The following is a 25,065-nucleotide window of genomic DNA, read 5'->3' as shown; positions in this document are numbered from 1 at the left end:
CCACCGGGCTCACGGGTGAGCCCATTGCTACCAAGGTGGCTAGCCCGCCTAAAACACTCTCCCCTTAAATGAGGTTAACAGAGCGAGTGCTCCTTTAACCTCATTTCGTTGCTTGTGTGTCCCCAGCGACACACAAGCAGACCCCCTGCTGGGATGCTACAAGCAGCCTCCTGGGCTCAGGGGTCTCTCTGGGATGCCCCCCATGCTCGCATGGGGCATCATGGGACTTCTTGGGGGCCATGTGGCCCCCGATCCCTGCAGTCCCCACCGGCTCCGTGACGGAGCCAGCAGTCGTGTGGGCGGCCAGTCCAGTTGCCCAGGGCTCTGCCACCGATCGTCTGTGGGGAGAGCAGCTAAGCCCATTCTCCCCACAGACTTCATTGAGGCGCTTCACAGCAGTCATGTCAAGCGCCTTAATGTGTTGTGTAAAACGTTGTGCAAACTGTTGTGCAATGTATTTGCAAATGGTCAGCATCTTCTGCTAGCACAAGAACTAGTCTGGAACAGATGTTTCTTTCTTTGTACAATCTCATTGCACTACACTGTTGTGTTAGCACAACAGCATTATGCTAATGCAACGCTAGTGTGGATGAGGCCAGAAACTCTTCGCACATTTGCACCAGCCTTTCTGGTTCCCAGCCCTTTCCTCTGAAAATTGAGTTTCTGTTTTCACCAGCATAGTTCATAGATATTAATGGGGCTATCCTTCTTGACTTTAGCTGCATTCTCATGACCAAAACAATTGCGAGTAAAGAGTTAAACATGTCTGTCAAGCCCCGTGTACTCCAACAGAGCATGTCATGAGGACTCAGACTTTCAGGCAATCCTGGAAATGGGGCTGTAGCTCAATGACTAGAATCTGCCTTGCATGCTGAAGATCCCTAGCATCTCCAGATAGGGCTGCGAGAGACTCCTGCCTGAAACCTTGGAGAGCCACTGCCAGTCAGTGTAGGAAATACTGAGCTAGATGGACCAATGGTCTGACTCAGTATAAAGCAGCTTCCTATGTTTCCAGTTAAATCACTGCAGTTAACCAGCATTTAATTGGGATTATTAACCAGGATTGGATCCAATTCCTAGTTAGTAAACCAACAATAGAATGCTGCTTAGAATGTCTTCCTGGGCCAGGCTCTAATGTCTACCACTTGTGCTCTAGATATCTGCTGGCACTAGTGGTCAGTAAGAGCTTAGAGCATGAATATCCTTAGTTTGGTGACAGAGATCCATACAATGTGTTAGTCTAGATCAGTATTCCCATCCTTTTTTTAAACAAGCATGCCCCTTCAGTCACAAACTATGAGTTTCCATGTTCCACTAGTGTAGTTCATAGCTATTAATAGAGCTATTCTTCTTGACTTTGTATAGTCATTTATGGAAAAACAATCTAAGCCAATGACTAAAACTACATCTTATGGTAATGAATTTATGGAGCCTCAAAAAACCAGCATCATGGTAGGCTGAGACCTTGGGTTAGGGCGGTATAAAAATGTGCTAAATAAATAAATAAATAAATAAATCATTCACGTACTAATGCCCAAAGGCAAGAAGCAAGCACCGTAGCACAGTAAGCAACTTCTTCACTCTGCGTTGATGCATTCCTCTGCCTCGGGCCCACCGTGACCCATGAGGTCCACGCCAGATACAGGGGAGGGGGGCAGGGCGCATCTGGAGTTTCAGCGAGGTCCGCAGATGACTCAGCTGCCTTAGTCACTTGCACCAACAGGCATTTTTGCCCCTTGTCCTCCCCAGGCATGATGAAGAGCCAGATATTCCCTTGGGCTAGGGAATCCTCCCCAGGGATGGAGAGGCCCCTCCCCACAGGTCCAAATGGGCAGGAAATGCAGCTGGGCAAGACAGCTCCACTTCCCTCTGAAGCACTCCTTCCACTGCTAGCCGGCAACAACAGCAACTTTGAGCCAGCACAGCCTACAGTGCCTGGGGACACAGCGGAGCTGCCTATGCAGCCTCTTCCACCTCTGCTGCCTGCAACTCCTGGGGGCAACAGAGTCCCAAAGACTCCTCCTCTGACCCTGCCAGCCCTCACTGAGGGCAGCAGCACCAAGCTCCCCAGGGACCGGTGAGTCCAGGGCCGTCTGGTCCTCTGCACCCCTGTCTTCCTGTCCTTCCTAGAGGCCCTTGCCTGCTCCCCACCAACTCGGCACCCCCCAACCTCCCTGAAGATATGCCCATAGCATGGCAGGCTTGGTTCGTGGAGGCTCTTCATTCCTCCCTGGAACAGTTCAAGCCCAAACAGCCTGATTAAAAAATGGCGCAAGCATAGGGATGAGTAGCAGTTTGCCTCTTCTGAGTCAGCTCCTTCTTCTTCTTCCTCCTTTTACTCTTCTGAAAGTGCTCCTAAACAGACAAAAAAGAGTCACAAGCATAAGAGGTCTAGCAAACAGAAAAGGGTCAAAGAGTCTAAGAAACAGTCAAGGTGTAAGCATAAGAGGGCTTCTAATCAATCTTCGGATATCACTGATTATGACTCCCCGGATCCCATCCCTGGCAGCCAGTAGACCCCATAGGGTCCATCAAATCCCGCAGCCCTCAGAACCACCCAGGCAGCATCCCCATTTTCTCTGGGAATGACCCAAACTCAAAAGAAAGAGGAGAGTGGTCAGAAGGCCAGCTGGTGGAGCCTTCTACGCACTCACGCAAACTCTTGCCAGCTGATGACTTTTCCCAGTTGCTGCTTAAGGCCCCTCACACCCTTGGCTTACAGTCAGACATGCCAAAAGATACCACTGATTCTTCTAAAGAGTCTTTGGTGCTACCCACTTCTTCATCCAATGATCCTCTGTTTCCTTTCCCTGAAACCTTTTCTGAGGTGGTGAAACAGGAGTGGCAGGAAACTTCCTTGCAAAAAAAGACTGCCTCCATTGGGTTTTGTTCCTACAGCAGCAGCCTTGTTCCAAACACCCTTGGTCAATGACCCAGTGGCTGCTCTGACCTCTGGGGTAATCCTGAACAGAGTGTCACGCCCTCGATCTCAGACAGCGAGGAGGAAGGGGAAGCTATCAACTTTTCAGCCGATGCCAGGGTGTCTGAGGGGCAGAACCTGGCTGTCAGTTTCCAAGAAACAGCTGAGGCAGATGATTCAGAGCAGGCACAACAACCTGAGACAGCAGAAACCGTGACGGACCAATCAGAAGAGGAGCTATGCAAGCAACCTCCACTGACTCCACAACAGAGGCGTATTACAAGGTGAAGAACTCAGCTTGAAACTATCAGGAGGAGTAAACGCCTCTTGCAGAGGGCTGATAAGCCCTGAATTCCTGCCAGCTGGGAGCTCTCGACTTGTACTATAAATTACGTCACCAGCTTTCTATTCACTGCTGGAAAGCAACGTTTGTCAACTTTCACGTCGACAGCTTGCAGCCAAGCCCGATAAAGAAGAACTGTGTCCGAGCCGTATCTTGTTTCTGCAGCTCCGTTTGATACTGTGAACTTCCCTGCCAGGTGGCCAGATACTGACACAGAGATGGTGAGTCCTCCCTGAAGGATCCCAGTGAGAAGAAGCTAGAGTCCCAGGTAAGAAAAAACACAGGCATCATCTTCATATGCATCAGAGCCTCAACTGCTGCTTCCATCATATCCAGAGCAGCTCTTCTTTGGTCAGATGAGCTCCTCCAGACTCCACTTCCAGACCCACCAAGACAGAGGCAGATTCTCCTCAAGATCCAGAAAGCCCAAATATTCATTGCAGATGCTATCTTGGATTCTGTTCGATTCATGGCCCATGCCATAGCAACTAACATCATAGCCAGATGAACCTTGTGGCTCAAACATTGGCAGGTGGACCCTTTGCCCTTTGGGGCAAATCTGGTGACTGTCCCTTTCACCACTTCAAAGTTGTTCAGTGATGAGGCCCTGCAAGAGATCCTTGTTGAAACCAAGGATAAGAAGAAGGCCCTTCCTTCCTCTTCCCGTAAGGACAAGTGGCATATCCCACACAAGCCTTTTCAGTCCTTTCGTCCTTTTCACCCAGATTTCAGACCCAGAGACAGAGACACCAGACAGTCTCACCCTCGCCGCGTTTCAACTCCAGGAACAGGCCGTGTTTCAACTCCAGGAACAACACTCTCAAGCAGCAGTTTGGACAACAGCACAAACTCCTTCAAGCCTCCTGATTCACCACCACACAGCATGTAGGGGGTCGCCTGTCTCATTAATTTCACGCTTGGAAGGCCTCCATTTAGGACAGATGGGTCCTGGACACCATCCAGCATGGTTGCAAGATAGCGTTAACAGCCTGTCCCAGGGACCACTTCCTGCCTACACATTGTTCCAGGTCTCCACGAAAACATGGAGCCCTGTTGGAGGCGATCCAACACCTCCTCAGCATCTCCACAATAGATAGAGTTCCAGCAGGGCAGGAGGGGCAGGGTATCTACTCCATCTTGTTTACCATGCCCAACAGCGATGGTTTCCTAAGGGCCATACTGGGCCTCAAGTATCTAAACAGATTAATGAAACACAGGAAGTTCTGCAAGGAAACTATCCACTCCATCTCAGAGGCACTGCATCACAGGGACATCTTGGCATCGGTGGACCTCACAGAAGCCTACCTTCACGTACCCCACAGGAGCACCGTCACCTGCTCCATTTCTCCTACAACGGTCTTCACTACCAGTATGTCTCCCTTCCTTTTGGTCTCTCCTCAGCACTCTAGATTTTCATGAAGAGACTGGCTCCACTTGTAGCTCACATGCACCTACAGAAGATCCGGGTTTTAACCTATTTGGACAACCTCCTTGTCCAGTCACCCTCACGAGCCTCAGCCAAGAGGGACCTCTGCACTCATTTGAAACCTCTCATGGTTTCCTCTTGAACATTGCCATCCCTCCAACCAAATTTTGCATCTGGGAGTCCTCATAGACAACTTGAACAACTGCTTATTCTTTCCCCAGGATTGGATAGACAAACTACTTGGTTGGTACAGTGCTCACCTTGGCCTAGCTCCTGGGGCTCATGGTTTCCTCCGTGGAAGTGGTTCCCTTGGTGTGATTCCACCTCCGCCCTCTGCAGTGGTTTCTCCTCCATCACCAGATGTCCATCGCCCAAAGACAACATATCAGACTAGAACTTTACCCCATCAGTCAGAGATTCCTTGCTCTGGTGGCTTTAGGCCTCTCACCTGACCAAGGGCCATCCGTTCCTGGATCCTCCCCGAACCATCATCACGACAGATGCCAGCCTATCAGGTTGGTGAGTGCACTGCCACAACCTTTCGGCCCAGAGAAAATGGTCACCACAGGAAGCCAGGCACAGCATCAACTGGCTGGAGCTTTGGGCCATCTGCCTGGCCCTTTTAGCATTCCAGGACAGGATACTTCACCATAACATCCTCATTCAGACAGACATACCATGGCCAAGGCTCATGTCAAGTGCGGCGGGGGGGCGGGCATTCCAAGTCCTTGCACAACAATGCAGTTCTACTTCCGTCATGGGCAGAGACAAATGTCACCTCTCTTCTAGCCCACCACGTCAGCAGATCCTTGAACACCCAGGTGGACTGGTTGAGCCAGCAAGATCTCCACCCAGAGGAATGGAGACTCAGCCTTCAGGTGTTCCAGCATATTACTGTTCACCTGGGCCGACCGATGGTAGACCTCTTCACCTCCCAGACCAAATCTCAGTTCTTGAGGTTCTTTTCCCGCTTCCCCTGCAATTGGGTGGAAGCGGTGTACTCCATGTCAGCACCTTGGCCACAGGAACTCCTGTACACAATCCCTCCAGTCCCGCTCTCAGCCATCTGGTGTGCCGCATTCACCTCCAGCTCACAGAAGTAATTTTTGTGGCCCCCTTCTGGCCAAGGAGGCCCTAGTTTCCAGAAATCCTTCAGCTCACCATGGGAGAGTGTTTGTTCCTGCCCACAACTCCAGATCTTCTCAACCAGTTAAGATCTTCTTCTTAACCCCTGCTAACTTGGCAAAGAGGCACCTTTTAGTGTGGTGATTCTCTTTATTTAGCAGGGGGAGAGTAACTGGCCCTATCCACCCCCAGCACAGTACTTCCAGTGACTGTTGCTGGTGTCTGTCTTACGTTTCTTTTTAGATTGTGAGCCCTTTGGGGACAGGGATCCATTTTGTTTATCTTATTTATTTGTTATTTCTCTGTGTGAACCACCCTGGGCCATTTTTGGAAGGGCGGTATAGAAATCAAATCAAATCAAATCAATAAATAAACCAGGGCCCAGTGGCTCACTACGATTAGGTGTGGTTCAGGCTTGCCACCTGGTGATTGATTGCAACCTTCTGAACTGGCATGGTTACACCACCAGAGTCATGGACACTATCCCAGCATCCAGGAGGGCCTCAACTATCTGGATTTACCAAACCATTTGGGCACTTTCCAGATTAGCCGCTGCAATGGAGTCATGGCAAATCTCTGAAGTGTACTTCCATACTTCCTGTGTTGTAACACCGCAGTCCCTTTGCTGACAGCAGGGTGCCATTCACATTTCCAATGCCTTGTTTCAGATTTAATCGTTGCAATTTATTAATAAAACGTTGTATGTACAGCGTAAAAAGGTTGCTCTTCTTTCAGGTTGTTAGTTTTCGTGAGACTGCTCCCCCTGCTGGGTGCTTTGCTATTTACGTTTTGAATGTGATTTGCCTGAACGGAAGCATTTTGCCACTGTTGAGCGGCTAATCTGAAAAGTGCCTTGGAGGACCTTCCTCTGCTGGTGCCACCAGCACAAATTATCACCAGAAAGCTGTGGAATCTCTCAGCCCCTCCATTTTCTACAAGATGGACTAGACAAGGGGCTCAAGGCACTTACCATAAAGTGACACGTGGCTGCCTTGATCACCCTTCTAGACCCATCCATGGGGGGAAACGTACAATTTCACCCTCACCTCCGACGTTTTCTCCAAAGTGCTACATTATCTTCTCCTCCCGTAGTCCACAGGTTCCTCTCCTGGGACTTCCACAAGGTGCTCCAAGTTCTGCATGTGCCACCCTGTGAGCCCATGTATATATTTAATTCTCTAAGGCATACCTGTGTCTAATCCCATGAGTGGCAGCTCTCGCGAGAGTTCATGAGCAAAAGCACCTGATCGGGCAGTGGGGATTTTATATGCAGATAGGGAAGAGGAGCCTGTGAGAGCAGAAGCACCATGGTGATTGGGCAGTGGGGATTCCATATGCAGATAGGGAGGAGGAGCCTGTGATGGTTAAGGTCAGTTGGAATGCAACTGTTACTGGTCGGAAGATGTTCTTGATTGTAAAGGAGATTGTAGACTTGACTTTTGTAATGTGCTCTGCGTGAGGCTGTCTTTGTACGTAGTCCGGAAACTTCAGTTGGTTCAGAATGGGGCAGCCAGGCTGGTCTCTGGGTCATCTTGGAGAGACCACATTACTCCTCTGCTGATGGAGCTTCACTGGCTGCCAGTAGGTTCCTGGCTGCTGGAAATTACAAATACAAAGTGCTAGTTATAACTTATAAAGCCCTAAATGGCTTGGGCCCTGGGTATTTAAGAGAGTGTCTTCTTCACTATGAGCCACACCGCTCACTGAGGTCATCAGAGGTGGTCCATATCCAGTTTCTGCTAACTCATCTGGTGGCTACACAGAGAAGGGCCTTCTCGGTTTCTGCCCTGAGACTATGGAATGCACTCCCTGCTGAGATACGATGCTCCCCATCTCTGGCAATTTATTTTTTTTAAATCTGAAAACTCATCTTTTCACCCAAGCTTCTCCAGCTTTTTAAAACTGTCTGTTTTTAATGTTTATGGCTGATTTTAAATTGTTGCATTGTTTTAACTTTTTATATGTGTTTTAATTGTTTTATGTTAACCGCCCAGAGACGAACGTTTGGGTGGTATAGAAATTCAATAAATAAATTTTACACACACACACACATACACACACACACACACACACACACTTATGGATAGTGGGCAGGGGTCTGCGAAGAGAGGGGTCATGAGGGAGGAAAGAGCCCCTTCAGGAGAAGGAGGCTGCCGTTGTGTGAATTAGATGAGGAAACAAGATGAACAAAATATGTTAACTCAGGAAGGGACAGAGAGAGAGAAACAAACAAAGAAAAATGAAGGGAGGGGAAGACAGAGGGGGAAAGTGAGTGGAGGAGAGAGAAAGAGAGAGGAATAGAGAAAGAAGGAGGGGCAAGGGACGGGCCTGAGCCTGTCAGTGGCCTGAGAGGAACAAGCAACCATGGCGGCAGAAGCAAAGAAGGGCCCAGTCAACCACTGCTGCTTTTTGGGCCATTGGTGGAGGGAGGGAGGCAGGCAAGGGACGAACCTGGGCGTGTCAGTAGCCTGAGGGGAACAAACGGCCATGGCGGTGGTGGCAGTGGGGAAGGGCCCGATCAACTGCTGCTGCTGCTGCTGCTCCTGTGGGGAGGAGCAGGAGCGGGGCTCACCTGAAGTGGTCTCTGGGGATAGGAGGATGCAGCTTGGCCAATAGGTGCCAGCAACGCTGCAGCCATAACCAAGAGGGGAGAAGGGGATGGAGTAAAGGGATGGAGGAGTGACCAAGAGGGGTGAGGGGGATGGAAGTAACCAGATGAAGAGGAGGAGCAGGAGTTCGGCTCAGGTGAGGGTAGGGAGATCTCTGAGGTGAGAGGGGCTGTGGCAGGGGGTGAGGGGAGCAATCAAGCACTAGCGCGCAGATGCTCTGCATGGGTTAAGCTAGCAAAATCTATTCCTCTAGACATGCTCTCCTTCAAACTCATCTTCCTGGTTGCCATCACATCCGGAAGGAGGATTTCAGAGCTCAGGGCAGGGGCATAGTGAAACCCCCCAAGGTCCAGGGGACAAAATCTTGACCAGCCCCCCATACCCTGCATGCAGAGCATGCCTCAGCACCCCAAGTCCTGCCCCCTGCTTCTGACATCAGATGCAATGGGCGGGGCAACCAACATCTCCCTGCTGCTGCTCCTACTTGCTGTTGGCTGCCGCCACTACCCCTGCCCTGCTACCGCTTCTTATCTTGGCCTCTGTGGCGGCGGCAGGTGCTGTGGCTGTTGGGCATCTTCGGTTGGCCTGTGCGACCCTTCGGCCGAACTGTGCACCTGTGTAGTTCGACTATGGACGTTGCATGGCCGTTGCATGTTCTCAACACCAGCATCCAGAAAAAGCCTTCATGGTGAGTGACCAATGCTCCTTTCCTTTTGTCGGTCCTGAATTTCCTGACCTTCAGTTTCATGAGATGACCCCTGGTTCTCTGTCCACTCTTTCTAAAATAAAGTAAAGTTATGCCATCGAATCGATGTCAACTCCTGGTGACCATAGAGCCATGTTGTTTTCTTTGGTAGAATACAGGAGTGGGTTACCATTGCCATCTCCTGCACAGTTTGAGATGATGTCTTTCAGCATCTTCCTATATCGCTGCTTCCTGATACAGATGTTTCCCATAGTCTGGGAAACATACCAGCGGGGATTCAAACCAGCAACCTCTTGATCCCTAGGCAAGTTACTTACCCGCTGCACAAATAGGTGGATCCTCCACTTTTCTACTCCATGCATAATTTTATACACCTCTATCATGTCACCTCTTTTCCAAAGTAAAGAGCCCCGTAAATAGCCTTTCCTCATAAGGAAGGTGCTTCTGGCCCCTGATCATCTTGGTTGCCCTCTTCTGCACCCTACATCATGAGACATCACCAGTGGGCTACTAATACATTACAACCAAAAGATCAGGGCCATAACGTACACTGACACAAAAGAGTTAATAATGTGTTCATACAGGTGTTCTTTTAAAACATTAGTCTTCTGTGTCTGGCAACAGCCCAGAATTTCCAGGCAACGTTTTGCTGCCAGAAGGTTAATCCTTCAAATAGGATAGGAAGCCAAGGTTCTGCCAGTTTTGTGAGATGCGGGGTATTGTTCTGCAAGATGTGATGTCAAATGAAGCTAGAATAACTTTAATGCCTGGCTTAATTCTTCCATTGTCCATTACAGACGTCTGTTCCTCTGCAGTCTCAGACTAGAGCTAAAGTCTTTTGAGGAATCAGTGTTTACACTTTTGAAAACAGACTCTGTGTATTGAAACACAAGTTTGCTGTGGCCCGGTTGCTGGTGTTTCTTGCCTCATCCCTACAGATTTGCTGGTATTTATTTTAGGCCTAGGAATCAAATAGAAGGCCCTTAAGAAGACCTATTGCTGAAAAGCTTTGATTCTTAATGCTGCTTCCTCAAATCTTTTCCTGGGAATACTCCCATGGACTTCAGTGAGATAACTTCTATCAGTGACTTGAGAAATAGCGCCTTAATTACTTTTGAAAGAGCAAACAGTCTCTAACAAAGCGTTTTTGTTAAACTTGCATGGATGAGAGTGGGGGAAAGGTAGCCAACTGAAAGTAGTAAGGAGAATTTTGATGTGGCTGGAGTACCTAGCAAAGTGGATAAATTGAGTTATAGGGGTTGTTAAACATGTCAAATGTATGTAGTTTAAAAATGCTTGCAGTGTGGTAAGAAGCGGAGAGAATGAGAGCCAGTTCATACTTTTCATAGGAATGATTTTCACTTGATTCACTGCTTCTGCTGCAACACATTAAATTTGATTCCATTATGACCCAGGCAATCTCTGAGCAGGTGGCTGCTTCTATATGTAATGTATGCTGCTGCATGCCATTAAAATGATGCACATTGGAGATGCAAATCGTAAATTAAAGATCAACTAGCTGGGTGAGGCGCAGAGCATCTGTGCCTCTAGTTCTCCCCCCTGCCTGCCCACCGCTGCCATTTTCTTTCTCCACCCGCCACCACCGTTTCCTTCCCCCACCTGCCTGCCTGCCACCACTGTTTTCTTCTCCCGGCTGCCTTCCCACTGCCATCATTTCCCCCTCCCCACCACCATTTTGTTTCCAGCCTCACCCGCAAGCCCATCCACCGGCGCCTGTGCTTTCCTCTCCCCCTGCCGGCAGCTCACTTGCAAACTCTCATGAGAACTGCCACACATGGGATTAGTGACAGGTACGCCTTAGAGAAATAGAGAGAGAGATACTCTGCTGCCTGTAGTATTGTAAGTTCCTTCGGCTTGCAAAGTGATTATTTAACCTGCTTGCTCTTTAAAACATAATAGGGCTGTTCTCATGATGGTTAATAGGTTGGGAAATGCAACCTACCCAAGTTTAGGAGCTGCGTGCACTCCTGTTTTGTGATTGTTTGGGAGTAAAAAGCAAGTTAGGAGGGGGAGGAAGTGATGTGTGTGAGGCTCATGCTGGGTAGGAGGGCTCCATCCTGCCCAGAAACTGTACCCAGATCTTTAATGAGGTAGGAGGAAAAGCCATCCTACCCAGTGTGAGCTTCACACACAATCACTCGATCAGCACAAGCCTCAAGCTACCCCCCATTTAGTCGTGTGAACGACTTTCTAGTTTCTTTCTCAGCTGTGAACTGGTGATTTCCTTGAGCTATGCAATTCTAATTAGCAATAGGTAGAAATGTCCTACTGAGCATAAATCCCCCTTTCCTAACGGACGTTGGGGATAGTGCAAAATAACCAATCTCATTTTTTATAAAGTATTAGGAAGAAAATGTGTGACTATGCACATCATTTTAACTTTACCTTTTTAGAAACAGTCTGACTGAAGTACTGTCCGTGCAACAATTCCTTATTCAGTGAACACACATGGGAGCAGGATTTTGAGCCAACCTCCACATGATGGCCCCAGCCCGTAACAGAGGCTATGTACATGCAGCTTAAATGCATGTAGATTCTCTCTGTGTGATCAGGAACTCTGTTTTTCAAGGTTTCACATAGGTTCTGATGGCAGATTCAGCTGAATCATAGAGTTGGAGAAGTCCTGTAGGCCAACTAGTCCAATCCCTTGCTCGAGGAAGGAAATCCAGAGCTGGAACATTTCCAACAGAGGGCTCTCCAGCCTCTGCCTCTTCCTCTGCCTGAAGACCTCAGCAAGGGAAAGAACCCCCACGTCCTCCCCGGTAACTGACTCCACTGTTATTACTGGGAAGAAGTTTCTCCTAATGTTAAACTGAAATCTACCTTCCTGTAACTTAAGCCCACTAAATCTCATCCTGCCCTTTATGGGTGGCAGAGAACCAATCTTTGCCCTCTTCTGTGTGACAGCCTTGTGATGTTATTGAGGTAGTGTTACTTTAAGAGATAGTGTTACATTTAGGAGGGAAATATTCTAGTATGCAGAGTGGGGCAGAAGAAGGGGCTAGATTCAGAGAACTGGCAGAGATACAAACAGTCTTGATATATGCAGCTGTAAATAAAGTGTAAATACACTGAGCCTTCTGAGACTCGTTCTTCTTAGTAGCAACTACACAAGCCCTTCAGGTATTTGAAGAGTGCCATCATGTCCCCTTTCCGTCTTCTCTTTACATGGTGCATTTAACAACAACAACAACAACACAAATAAACAACAGATTTGTTAGCTGTCCTATAATAAATTGTTCTATGGGCGGCTCAGAACACAAAGTTAAAAAAACATCCAATAAAAAGTCATAAAACACAAAAAACAAATCACAACACAGAAAAACAACAAAATTTTAAAACTTAAAAAAACACAACCCACTGAATCTTTCAACATTTCCCCATAGGCAAGAGCATTTTTAGGTACTTAAAATATCTGGGGCCCAAGCTCACAGCCTCTCTTTTGACAATTAAACTCAAAACCACCCAAAAATAATTACATGTTTTTAAAAGTCTCTAATATTATAGTAGAACTGCTATGAAGGTGGAAGCAGCAGAGAGTGTGGTGAGGCTAGGAATTCTCTCCTGTGCTCTGTGCAGTTTCCTCCTGTACTTCATTTCTAGAGGAGGACATTAGGGGTGTCCTTCAAGCACTGTTTGGAAGCGGGGACCAAGAGCTTTAAGAAAGAGGAGAGCAGGTCCTTACCTTCTCTCTGCCGCCCCATGCAGCTTCCTGCTGGGGCAGCACGTATCCCAGGTTCTCCCATGTGGTGCCACCACACACATGGCATCCACACGGGCGGCATTTGCATGGTGAGCATGGTGTTGACTAGGAACATGGTGTCTGTGCATGCTGGTGCCATGTGGAGTTACTTGGGATGTGCACTACCCCAACAGGAAGCTGGATGGGGTGGCAGTGAGCAGGTAAGGACCTGCTCTCAAACTTAGCAACATAGGCAGCTGCCATATACTGAGTCAGACCATTGGTCTATCTAGCTGGCTCAGTGTTATCTTCACAGACCGGCAGTGGCTTCTCCAAGGTTGCAGGCAGGAATCTTTCTCAGTCCTATTTGGAGAAGCCAGGGAGGGAACTTGGAACCTTCTGCTCTTCCTAGAGTGGCTCCATCCCCAAAGGGGAATATCTTACAGTGCTCACACATCAAGTCTCCCATTCATATGCAACCAGGACAGACCCTGCTTAGCTAAGGGGACAAGTTATGCTTGCTACCACAAGACCAGCTCTACTCTTTTCTTTATTAAGCTCCTGCTTCCCACTCCCAACCAGGATTCAGACCATGGTTCAAATCGTGGTTTATGTACCCCACTAGAGAACATGAAGGAGGAGGTGGATGATGAGATTAAGGGCACTGAGCTCATGGAGCATCCCCCAATGACATCTCTGTTTATAGGCTTGTTTTCCAGCAGAATGTAGGGATAATTTTTCAGCAGAATGTCCAGCAGAATAGAGGCGGGGCCAGTGCGGGTGATTCTGCTTCCTATTCTGTGCATTTACAGAGTGCAGAGCGGTGTGAATGGGACTTGAGTTTCCCTTGTAATAATTTCTATTCTTTTAAAATATGTCAGTAGATTTACAGTTTGTATTTGATCAGATATACCATTTCTTTTTTCTATGTTGATTTCTTAGTGTTAGTTCAGTGCACTAATACTTCTTTTCTTTTCTGTAATTTATTACACTGGACATGCTCTCTCCCCACCTCACCCACCCATTTCCTAGAAGGATTATCTTTTTTCCTTCCAGGGACTGCCTGTATTTATGTATAAATCAGGCTGCATATACTGCAGTTTATTAGAAATAGAAATCAAAAGGAAGGAAACATCACTGCATATAGTTCACAAATTCTCAGACAGGTTTTGTGGGCCATCTGAGTATTGTTGAAAAGTCTTCTCACTTACTTTCACTTGCTGAGTGGGCTAGAAGAGGTCTCCAACCTTAAAACAAATAATTTAAAGCTTTGGGCAGGTGGGAAGGAGATGAAAAGCAAACTGAAAAAAGGTAATTCAATACTTGCTTGAAATGAAGTTGGGGGCAGCAGAATACATATCTAAAGAACCACTTTCCGTCACCCCAGCCCTCCTTTCAGAGTGTGCAGTAAAACCAACTGTGATTAGATTAAGGATAGTGGTGAGATGGCTTTTCTGTTTTCTCAGTCTTAAAATGGACTATATTTTTCCCCTGAAAAATGGATGGGTGTGTGTGTAATCAGTTGCCACAGAAAAGGAACATGTTTCAAACATAACATGTTTTTGCTGGTGGTATGATCTCAAGAAACTTTCCTCTTTTCTAGAAGGTGAATTTACACATGGAAGGGAACTAGTTTGAATATTTCTATTAGCACAGGGAAGGGAAACTGCAACTCCGCCAAAAATTGTGTGTTGCCTACAACATATTTGAAACTGGAGGTTCTCTGCCCTCATTTTAAAAACAAGGTTCTCACAGAAATAAACTGGGAGACCTGATGGAGATGTACTATGGGTTTAGGAAGCAGAAAGCTAGTGAGATCAGTAGCCCAACTACATTGTTTAGTTTTTTAAAAAATATTGTCATTTGTGCGCTTATTCATTTTAGGAGAATTTCTGATATAAGGTTTTCCTTATTTGTTTTGCAGTGCCAGAGTTAAAAATATAATGTTGAATAAATTTTAATATATCCACCGGACTGAAAAGGTTGTGATTTATGTAGTTGTTAAGCTCAGTTCCTCCTTTGAGCCCTCAGTAAGGAGAGGAGAAGGGGTTCGCCCATCTTTCTTTCTTTCTTTCTTTCTTTCTTTCTTTCTTTCTTTCTTTCTTTCTTTAACATATGTGTATACCGCCCAAAATGCAAGTCTCTTGGCAGTTTACAACAAAACAATAAAAACAACAAATAAAAAGGTTAAAACATTACAACAATTTAAAATTTAAAACATTAAAACTATGAAAAATAATCAAACTATTAATACAATATCTAATTAAAAGCCTGGGTGAACAAATGCATCTTGACTGCCTTTTTAAAAGTTGTAAGAGATGGGGAGGCTCTTATTGCAGCAGGAAGCCTTGGGGCAGCAATGGAGAAGGCCCATTCCCGAGTAGCCACTAAATAAGCCAATGGCAACTGCAGACAAACCTCTACTGGGCGCCTTCCAGATTAGACCCTGCAACGGGGTCACGTTGGATCTCGGAAGTGTGCTTCCACTCTCCCTGCACTGTGACACTGCAGTCCCTACTGGGTGCCATTCACATTGCCAATGCCTTGTCTCGAATTTAATTCCTGTGATATAGAGCTAGTATGTCATATATCCGGTGTAAGGAAGTTGCTGGTTTTGGGGGTCGTTAGTTGCTGCAAGACTGCTCCCCATGCTGTTTACGTTTTCAATGCAACTTGCCCAAATGGAGGCATTTTGCTGCTGTTGAGCAGCTAGCCTGGAAAGCGCCTTGATGATCTCAATGGGCAGTGTGATTAATAGCGAAGAAGACCTCTTAAGTACCTAGGGCCCAAGCTGTTTAGGGTGTCATATGTGAACCCCCTCCCCCTAGATGGGCTTGCTTCCCAATCTTGAGAGTTCAAGCATCAGCCACACATATTTCCTCTCCAGTCACCCTCCACCTTCCAGATCCCCTGAGCTCTTCCCCATCTCTTTTCCTGTGAGGGCTCCCCATTGATCCCTTGTTGGGAATCAATGTATGTATTTGTTATCCTCACAATGTACCTCCCAAAGGCATGCCAGGCATGCATTAACATGTCGGCACGACCTCCAATTCCACCAGCTTCTCACTGATGATGATAGTTCAGCAAAGAACTATCATATCCCCCGAGCTTTTCTGACATCTGTAGACTAGAAAGTGAGTCCATTGGCTCCCTACCTGCAGCTGGAGTGGGAGGTGGAGTCAAGAGCCAGGATCTCTGACAACAGTCATACAAAACCTTGCTAAAGTCAACTAAAGCAAATGTTTTGTGCCTTCAGTATTTGACATTCCAAAATAGACACACTTGTTTTATGTTGAATGAACAAGAGGCTCGTGAGTCATTTCCACAAGTGATCTCCGCAGGGTCTGTGTGTCATGCAAAACAAAAGACCCTCCAGTAATGTCACAGTGCATCTTTCCTTGCAACCCAGAAATAACGTTTTGATATTATATGGTTTATTGACCCACAGCTCACTCACTTTTAACATACTCATCTCTTTAGAATTTATTAAAATATTCAGCCCATACTAGCAAAGTTGTGAAATCCAAGTGCCAAACAAGAAAAACAGTATTATGACAACCAAATAGGTAGTTATCAGGGAAGCTTCAGTATGAACATGTGGTAGTATCATGCATGCATAGTGAATACAAAATAAAATTAACATATCAGGATTGGCACTCTCGTTGACTGGCAGTTCAGAGGCTTTCCCTGTAACATTTAAGCACTCTTTGAAGCTAACTGTATGAAGTGTTCTCATAGGTTAGGCTGCATGTGAGAACTGCCGGGATAGGACCCAATCCCTGTGAAGCAGCGCCGCCTAGCCCCACTTTCAGACCTGCCTGTTAGCCGAGGTTAAGGGAGCGAGTACCTAGAGCACCTGTCTCCTGGAAGAATCTCCTAAAGCATCCTGTGTGTTGCATGCAGAGGTGTATCTAGGGAAAATAGCGCCTAGGGCAAGCACTGACATTGCGCCTCCTGTCCAAACATCTGACACCCATCTTTCAGGAGATAACTTTACCATAATATCAGCTGAAAAATACAAGTTTGTTAATCTTTTAATATTTCAAAAACTATTTAGCAATGGATGTAGCCAGACCAAAAAATGCTGGATAACTACAAATTTCAGTATGCTGGGGCTCATGAAATACCCAAATACTATGTGGAGATGTACTTGGAAAACTAAACAGAAGTGCCTGTCTAATTCTCTACTATGCATTGTAGCATAGCTATTACATAAGTTTTAAAAATAAATGGAGAATTTGACTTTTCCCAGATACTCTGAAAATAATTAACAGATATGCAGAGTAAACTGTGTCACTGCTTGGAATATAGTCTAGTATTTCAGAAAGACAGTTAAAATGAGAGAAAGCAAGCAAGAAACTCCCAGTGGGCCTTAATACTAAGGATTTCACACTGATTCAAAAACAAACTCACCATTAATAGTCATTATTAAGACATCACATTTAACTCACCTATCACAAGAAGCAAAATAAGAGCAAATGAATACAATCCTAGCTCATAAGCTTCAGCTCAGTATTCACAAGCCCTGATTCTCTGTACTTAGTGCCAAACTAAATGTGTGTACAGTGACTTATATTAAATATATATTTTTTAAAATTCCCTGTAGCCCCTTTGGGGGGGCTTCCTAAAGGCCATGTGTGTGGGGGTCTGCAAAGGTTCCCCCTCCACCCGCTGGCCTCTAGGGCCTCACAGGGACCATTTGAGCATGTGCAGTGGCTGTTTTTTTTTTTTTAAAAAATTTTTTTTAAAATGGCCGCTAAAAACAAAATGGCCACCGTGCATGCTCAAATGGCCTCTGCAAGGCCTGGCATGGCCTAGGGCCTCACAGAGGCCATTTGAGCACGCACAGTGGCCATTTTGTTTTTGGCAGCCATTTTTTTTTTTAAATTAATTTTTAAGAATGGCGCCCCCCTTCAAGTGGCGCCCAGGGCATGTGCCCTGCCTGCCCCACCCTAGATACGCCCCTGGCTGTATGGTGCATTATGGGATTCATGGAGGCTGGAACAAATAGTCCCAGCCTCAGATCAATCTGCCCTGCTCCACAATGCATGGATTAGGGCTGATCGTGGGGGAGCGCTCTCCGCTCTCTCACTGAGTAACAAACGATCATATGGGGTGAAGGCAAGGTTTGGGAAGCTGCCCAGTAGGTCATGTAAATGGCCCCTATGTTTCAATTTATAAAAGCATTAATGTGGAAAAGTGCACAATTGCCACTACACATGAATGAAAACCCTATAGTTGTACTCTGTGGAAGTTAAACAAAATCAGCAAAAATACACTAACCCCTTTCACACATCTAACTGAACATGATACAGAGGGAAGCAAGATTGCGCCCACTAGCCCTGTCTCCACTCTGCATGCACATTTAGTTGACAGAGCTTACACATGTGCAGATTGTATGTACATGGGCTTAGTCCATGCATTTGGAACCCAGCTGTGGCCTTTCCTGCTGAAGACAGATCTGGACATGCACTGTTCACATCCCAGCTTGACTACTGCATCACGTTCTTCATGGGGCTGCCTTTGCAAAGTCCTCAGAAACCACCGCTGGTGCAAAATGCTGCTACCAAAATGCTTTGCATTGTGTTTTAACTTTTAAATTTTAATTGTTGAATTGTTTTAACCTTTTTATTGGTTGTTTTTATTCTCTTGTAAACCTCCCAGAGAACTTGCATTTTGGGCAGTATAAAAATATGTTAAATAAATAATCAGTCAATCCCTGGCATCTCCAGGTAAGGCTGGGAGAGACACCTGCCTGAAATCTGGGAGAGCCGCTGCCATTCAGTGTAGGCTGTGCTAGGCTAGATGGACCAATGGGCTGACTCAGTATAAGACAGCTTCCTATGTTGTTCCTAAGCTCTTCAATGACTATTTTGTTTTCCTGCCATGTTTTCTTTTAAGTTGGAATGCCCCATGTCTGCCCTTTATAATAATAAATCACTCCCAAAACATTAATTCAAATGGTTGCAAAAGACCTTTGCATTGCTTTATTCGTGTTCTTAAACAAATTTTAAGAAAATATGATATCTGTCTATCTGTCTATCTATCATATGTATATGCTACCTGCTATATGCATCTCTAGGCAGTGTACACAGTTTAAAACACAACAAATCTAAAACAGAGTAAAGACCATATAGTCTTTATTTCGGTCTTTGACCAGCACAACAGCGAAACAGATGAAAACGGTTCAGACCACATTTACAAAATAAAAATTTCTGTAAAGTTACTTAAAGTAATAAATGGAAGACGATAAAAGTTAAAGCTATGGAGATAAAGCTACGTATAAAGGTTAGTCAAAACTAATGAGGGAGTGACACTGATTATAAAGGTGGCGAGACAGCAAAATTATATGATTAATATAGAGCAGTGTTAAATCTAATAGAATATTAGTTCTTAATGAGCTCTGATCGGATTTTGCTAGCTAAGAGGCAAAATCTAGCCACATTATGAGTAAAGACAGTTAAAACTATTTCACAGAATAAACAGTTAAAACAATTTTATGAGTTAAAAACAAATTTAAAAGCTTGAAATTAATTTCAGTTAAAAGTCTGAGAGAATAGGTGTGTCTTGGGGGACTTCCTAAAAGCCAGCAGATTCAACAGGGAGCACATTCCAAAGTCCTGGGGCAATGACAGAGGAGGCCCAGTCCAGAGTTGCCACCAAATGAGCCAGCAGCAATCGTAATTGGACCTCTCCAGAAGATCTTAATAGGTGAAGGGTTCATTACAGAGAAGGTGCTCTCTTATGTACAGGTGAAACTCGGAAAATTAGAATATCGTGCAAAAGTCCATTAATTTCAGTAATGCAAATTAAAAGGTGAAACTGATATATGAGACAGATGCATTACATGCAAAGCGAGATGTCAAGCCTTAATTTGTTATAATTGTGATGATCATGGCGTACAACTCATGAAAACCCCAAATCCACAATCTCAGAAAATTAGAACATTACATAGAACCAAGAAGACAAGGATTGAAGAATAGAACAATATCGGACCTCTGAAAAGAATACAGTGTACTGTGCTTGATTGGCCAGCAAACTCGCCTGACCTGACCCCATAGAGAATCTATGGGGCATTGCCAAGAGAAGGATGAGAGACATGAGACCAAACAATGCAGAAGAGCTGAAGGCCGCTAATGAAGCATCCTGGTCTTTCATAATACCTCATCAGTGCCACAGGCTGATAGCATCCATGCCACGCCGCATTGAGGCAGTAATTGCTGCAAAAGGGGCCCAAACCAAGTACTGAATACATATGCATGCTTATACTTTTCAGAGGTCCGATATTGTTCTATTCTACAATCCTTGTCTTCTTGGTTCCATGTAATATTCTAATTTTCTGAGATTGTGGATTTGGGGTTTTCATGAGCTGTACGCCATGATCATCACAATTATAACAAATTAAGGCTTGACTTATCTCGCTTTGCATGTAATGCGTCTGTCTCATATATCAGTTTCACCTTTTAATTTGCATTACTGAAATTAATGGACTTTTGCACGATATTCTAATTTTCTGAGTTTCACCTGTATGCTGGATTCAAGCTATTGAGGGCTTTATAGGTAATAACCAGCACATTGTATTTCACTCAGAAAAATATAGACAGCCAGTGCAGTTCTTTTGAAATCAGTGTTATATGGTCCTTTCCAGTTGTCACAGAGGCCAGTCTGGCCTCCGCATTCTGTAGCAATTGTAGTTTCCGGACTAAGTACAAAGGCAGCCCCACATAGAGTGATTTACGGTAGTCAAGCCTGTATGTTACCAGCATATGCACCACTGTTTTAAAGTCATTTACCTCCAGAAATAGCATAGCTGATGGATCAGTCGAAGCTAATTAAAAACGCTCCTGGCCACTGCCTCAACTAGGGAAACCAGAGAGAGTTTTGGGTCCAGGAGCACTCCCATGTTACATACCTGATCTTTCAAGGGGAGTGTAACCCCATCTAGAACAGGCAGATTTAAACTATCTCTTGGGGATTGCCCCCCACCCCAGTCAGTACATCCGTCTTAATTGGATTAACGTGTTCTCCCTCATCCAGCCCACTACCACCTCCAGGCAGGCATTTAAGGAAGTTATGCCATTTCCTGATGTGGTTGACATGGAGAAATAGATCTGGCTGTCATCAGCATATTGATAACACCCTGCACCAAACCTCCTGATGATCTCTCCCAACAATTTCATGTAGATGTTAAAGAGCAGGAGACAGTATAGAGCCTTGTGGAACTCCATACTTTAGGTCTCACTTTGCAAAGCAGCAGTCTCCAAGCAACACCATCTGGAATCTACCAGAGAGGTGGGAACAGACCCACTGTAAAACAGTGCCAGCCAATCCCATCTCCCTCAGGAAACCCAGAAGGATACCAGAGTCAATAGTATTGAAAGCTATATATATATGCTATATATGCTGAGAAAGGATCAGCATAGTCACACTCCCTCTGTCGATAGCCAGTTGGAGCTCATCGATGAGTCCCATGTGTGCGTTTAATATGCTGTGCCTTTTGCCCACATAATGTAACATGTATTTTTTAAAAAAAGATCTTTTGGGAGTCATGCACTTGAAATAATGCAGTGTTTGTAAGCTGTAGTCAAAGAAGTTTCATCAGTTTTCCTCCGTTTAAAATGCCAAGTTCTGTAATACCTTTGAAAGTTTCTCTTTGATATGATTTCCTTTTACTTTATAGCTTTGAAAATCTCATGCTGTAAAAAATAGTCTGTGAATGCGATCTAACCTTTCCCAACAGTGCTAGCCAGGCTCCTAAAGGGTAGCACTTGATCTGCACTATATATGCTTCAGGCATTCATACCTGGCCTTTTAATATCTAGCTATGGGCTTTTCCTGTAAAAAGCAAAGTTTCTCTGTGATGTCTATATTACAACTGTAATATGAGGGAGTTTACCGGTCTGCTCTTAGAATCTTCAAGTTAATCTCAAACAATGTTTACGCAACAAGGAAGTGTTTGTTCTTCTATCTCTTTTCTGTATCTAATATCCAACTTTAAAGTTTTCAGATGCATGTCCTGGAAGTATATGCAAGAGCTTTCTTTGAGAGGAGAGCAGCATACCCAGACCTCTTCTAATAAATCTTTATTGCTTGCAACTCACTGAAAAAGCCCAATGTATAAAACTTAGATTGTTGAATAAAAACAAGTACAACTTATTTATGGACTGTCTCTAGTCCATCTAGGCTTAAGACTGTTCAGGCCCCTAAGGAAGCCAGATAAGCCTTGCCACTCACACAGGCCAGATAAACCTTACCACTCGCACAAGCTTCTGCTGCAAAACTGAAGCTGTTTCACAAGTTCTCTCACATGGCCTTCTCATCCTGAACCTTCTGAGCTTGGCTGTTAAAGATGCTGTGCACAGTACATTCCTAATCTGGTGTTTTAGGACAAAACCAAAAGCACAGGAAGCATCATCTGAGAGGAGTTGTACCATGGGATGTAAAAACAACAAATGATGCTACTATACTTTAAAAATCAACAGATTTGTGTCATAAAACCCTTTATTGTTTTTGCTGCAACAGACTAGCAAACCTACCCTTTGGGGACCTTGGATATTGTGAAGCCTCCCCCTTTGTGATTTTTCTCTTGCTGCTGGCTATATGACCCCTTGATAGCAGACTACCAAAATTAGTATGGGTTTCCAAAGGTGCTGTGTGCATGGCAAGGGTCTTGTGATGAATCAGTACATTGGTACCCTGAAAAATCCTCTCTGCGCCCTATAAAAAAAGGCCCTTGAAATGAACTTAAGATGTACACAACTCATTCGCATTACCTTCACACCCACCCTTTTCACTGTAATCCTGTATCCTGTGTGATAAGTTCTTTCAGGCAGTTCCTTTGACCCATTTCTGATGCTTCTTTTACCCCAGTAATATTGATTTTGGTAGTGCCATTTTTTCTACACCTTAGCTTAACTATTTCTACATTTATTAGTCATTCTTCCATAAAATGCTCAGGATGGTTTACAAATAAAAATAATGAGTGCTGTGTTATAATTTGTGCTCGTAGTTTATTGCACATGGGACTTTCTGAGCATTGTCTGTTCTGAGTTCCATAGACTCTGCTTAAAGAGTTCAGTATCATTTTTTTTAAAATGTTCATTTCAGGGTGAACCCGGTGCAATGGGAGAGAGAGGCGTCCCTGGACTTAAGGTTAGTGGATAAAATGATGGTGGTCCTCCTCCTCCTCCTCCTCCTCCTCCTCCTCCTTCCTCTTCTTCTCCTCCTCCTCCTCCTCCTCCTCCTCCTCTTCCCCCCCCCCAACAAATTTCTATGTGTAAGGTATTTTGTAATTCTTACCTCATTTATCCCCATAACAATTCTATGAGGAAGTGGTAGGCTGGGAGATAAGCCCAGCTTAGACGTTATGTTGTACGTGAATACTGTACATGCGTTCATTTTAAAAGTGAACCTAGGTTCAAGCCTGCTTCTGATGTTAAGACTTAAGGCACCATTTGTCTGAAGGGGAGGCACCATATGCATGTTCACTGGTGACTCCATGAGCTACAACCTGGATCAATCCAAGCGCTGTAAACATGTTTGTTGGTGGAGGGGTGGGGGAGGTGGTGAATGACAGTGGCAGGGCAGGACATCCTCCCTGCTTTTGCCATTGTACATGTGAGCACCCATGACAGTGATAATGTCTGAAGAAGGCTACTGTCTCCCTCAAATGCAGCATACAGAAAGGACCTGTGCTTCTCTACATGCACAGAACATGTGTGAATAACTGTACATGAGTACCCTGTACTCAGATTGTACATACATTGAACGTAATGTGTGAGTAGTGCTATAAATGACTTCCCAAGCCCACTGAATTTCATGATGGAGCAGGAATTTCAGCCTGAGTCTCCAGATTCACACCAAACATTTAGCTCTCTGCAGGGCTTTTTAACGGGAAAATTCAGAACTGTACAATGGTATGTGAGTGTAATCTGTGTGTGTAGCATGTACCAGTACAACACACGCCTGAGCTTTTTCCTTGTCTGTTTGCACATACTTTGTTGCCTACAGTCACATTCCATGACATTTAGTGCCCTACACAGTGTGGGAGAAAATCCTTAGAATTGAGAATTTGACAGCAGTATTGCAGAAGAGTTATATTCATTGATGATGACTCTGTGGGGAGCAGCAGTGGAGCCTACCACAAGTTTCTGTGGCAAGGGAAGGAAATGGGTGTGCTTGATCAAGGTCTGGGTTATAGAGGAGCCTGGACTCTTTACTTTTCTTGTTGTTGGTAACTTTTTACATCATCTAACACAGTGATTCTCAAACTTGGGTCCTCAGTTGTTATTGGACTTCAACTCCCATAATCCCCAACCAAAGCCCACTGAGGCTGGGGATTATGGGAGTTGAAGTCCAATAACACCTGAGGACCCAAGTTTGAGAATCCCTGATCTAACATAATACAACTTTAGCATGACTTGATTTTTGAACTGTACAATATTCTTTTAGGACTGTACAGGGTGTGTGTGTGTGTGTTGTTTTTTTGGTTTTTGGTTTGTTTTTGTAACTGCATGATTTGTGTCTGGTTACATATCTTTAAAAGTCCCCGCTCTCTGTACTGCTCTATATAGTACACTGTATTGTGTCTTGCTTTTAAAGCTCTGTTACTGGATTGTAACTTCTCTGTATCATATTAAATGATGCAAAGCATGAGCCTTTTCATACAGTCTGGTTTTTGCACAATAAATGTCACAATAAATTTTGCACAATAAATGCATATAGTCCACAATGGGAATTCCTCTGAGATTGTACAGTAATAGGGATATCCCATTTCCCCAACATTCAGACTCTAAGGTTTATACTTGGAGACAGGGAGCTACGAATCTTCACTCTGATACCTATTATACCTGTGGAAATGCAATTCTTCATTCTGATTCTTTACTTTTTAAATTATAATGTGGAATATGGTTCTGTGAAAATCTAGGGCACCTAGGATATTTTCTCTTGATGTCAGTAATGATAAGCAACCCAATTCTCCTTCCCCAAGTGCTTACTTCATTGCATGAACCTCTGTTTCAGACCATATCGAGGGGGCAGAAATTTTGTCATCTTGTTCCCTGGACCAGCCATTCAGACTTATTCCTTTAAAAATAATTTAAAAAAAGATGAATAGGAACAATTTTGATCTCAGCCCTCATCATAAGCCTTTCAGTTTATGCTTTGAAACTGATCATAGAATCAGGGGTGTAGCTATAATTGAGCAGATGGGTTCAAAGAACCTGGAGCCCCCA

At 44.9% G+C, this 25,065-nt stretch overlaps 1 protein-coding gene across 13 annotated transcripts in view; it reads left to right on the top strand.

Moving 5' to 3' along the window:
• COL25A1 (collagen type XXV alpha 1 chain) overlaps positions 1 to 25,065 on the top strand; it is a 487,930-nt gene that overhangs the window by 361,534 nt on the left and 101,331 nt on the right. For 12 of the 13 annotated variants that reach the window (XM_053253596.1, XM_053253599.1, XM_053253605.1 and 9 more), the window contains 2 exons: positions 8,978 to 9,111; positions 22,940 to 22,984. In XM_053253596.1, the coding sequence (XP_053109571.1) occupies positions 8,978 to 9,111; positions 22,940 to 22,984 (179 nt within the window). Of the gene's footprint in view, positions 1 to 7,162; positions 7,172 to 8,977; positions 9,112 to 22,939; positions 22,985 to 25,065 lie in introns of all 13 variants that reach the window. The other variant, XM_053253606.1, reaches the window with a different exon arrangement.

Source organism: Hemicordylus capensis, chromosome 5 (assembly GCF_027244095.1).
Source record: "Hemicordylus capensis ecotype Gifberg chromosome 5, rHemCap1.1.pri, whole genome shotgun sequence".
NCBI lineage: Eukaryota > Metazoa > Chordata > Lepidosauria > Squamata > Cordylidae > Hemicordylus > Hemicordylus capensis.
This window is presented reverse-complemented; position numbering and strand designations above follow the sequence as displayed.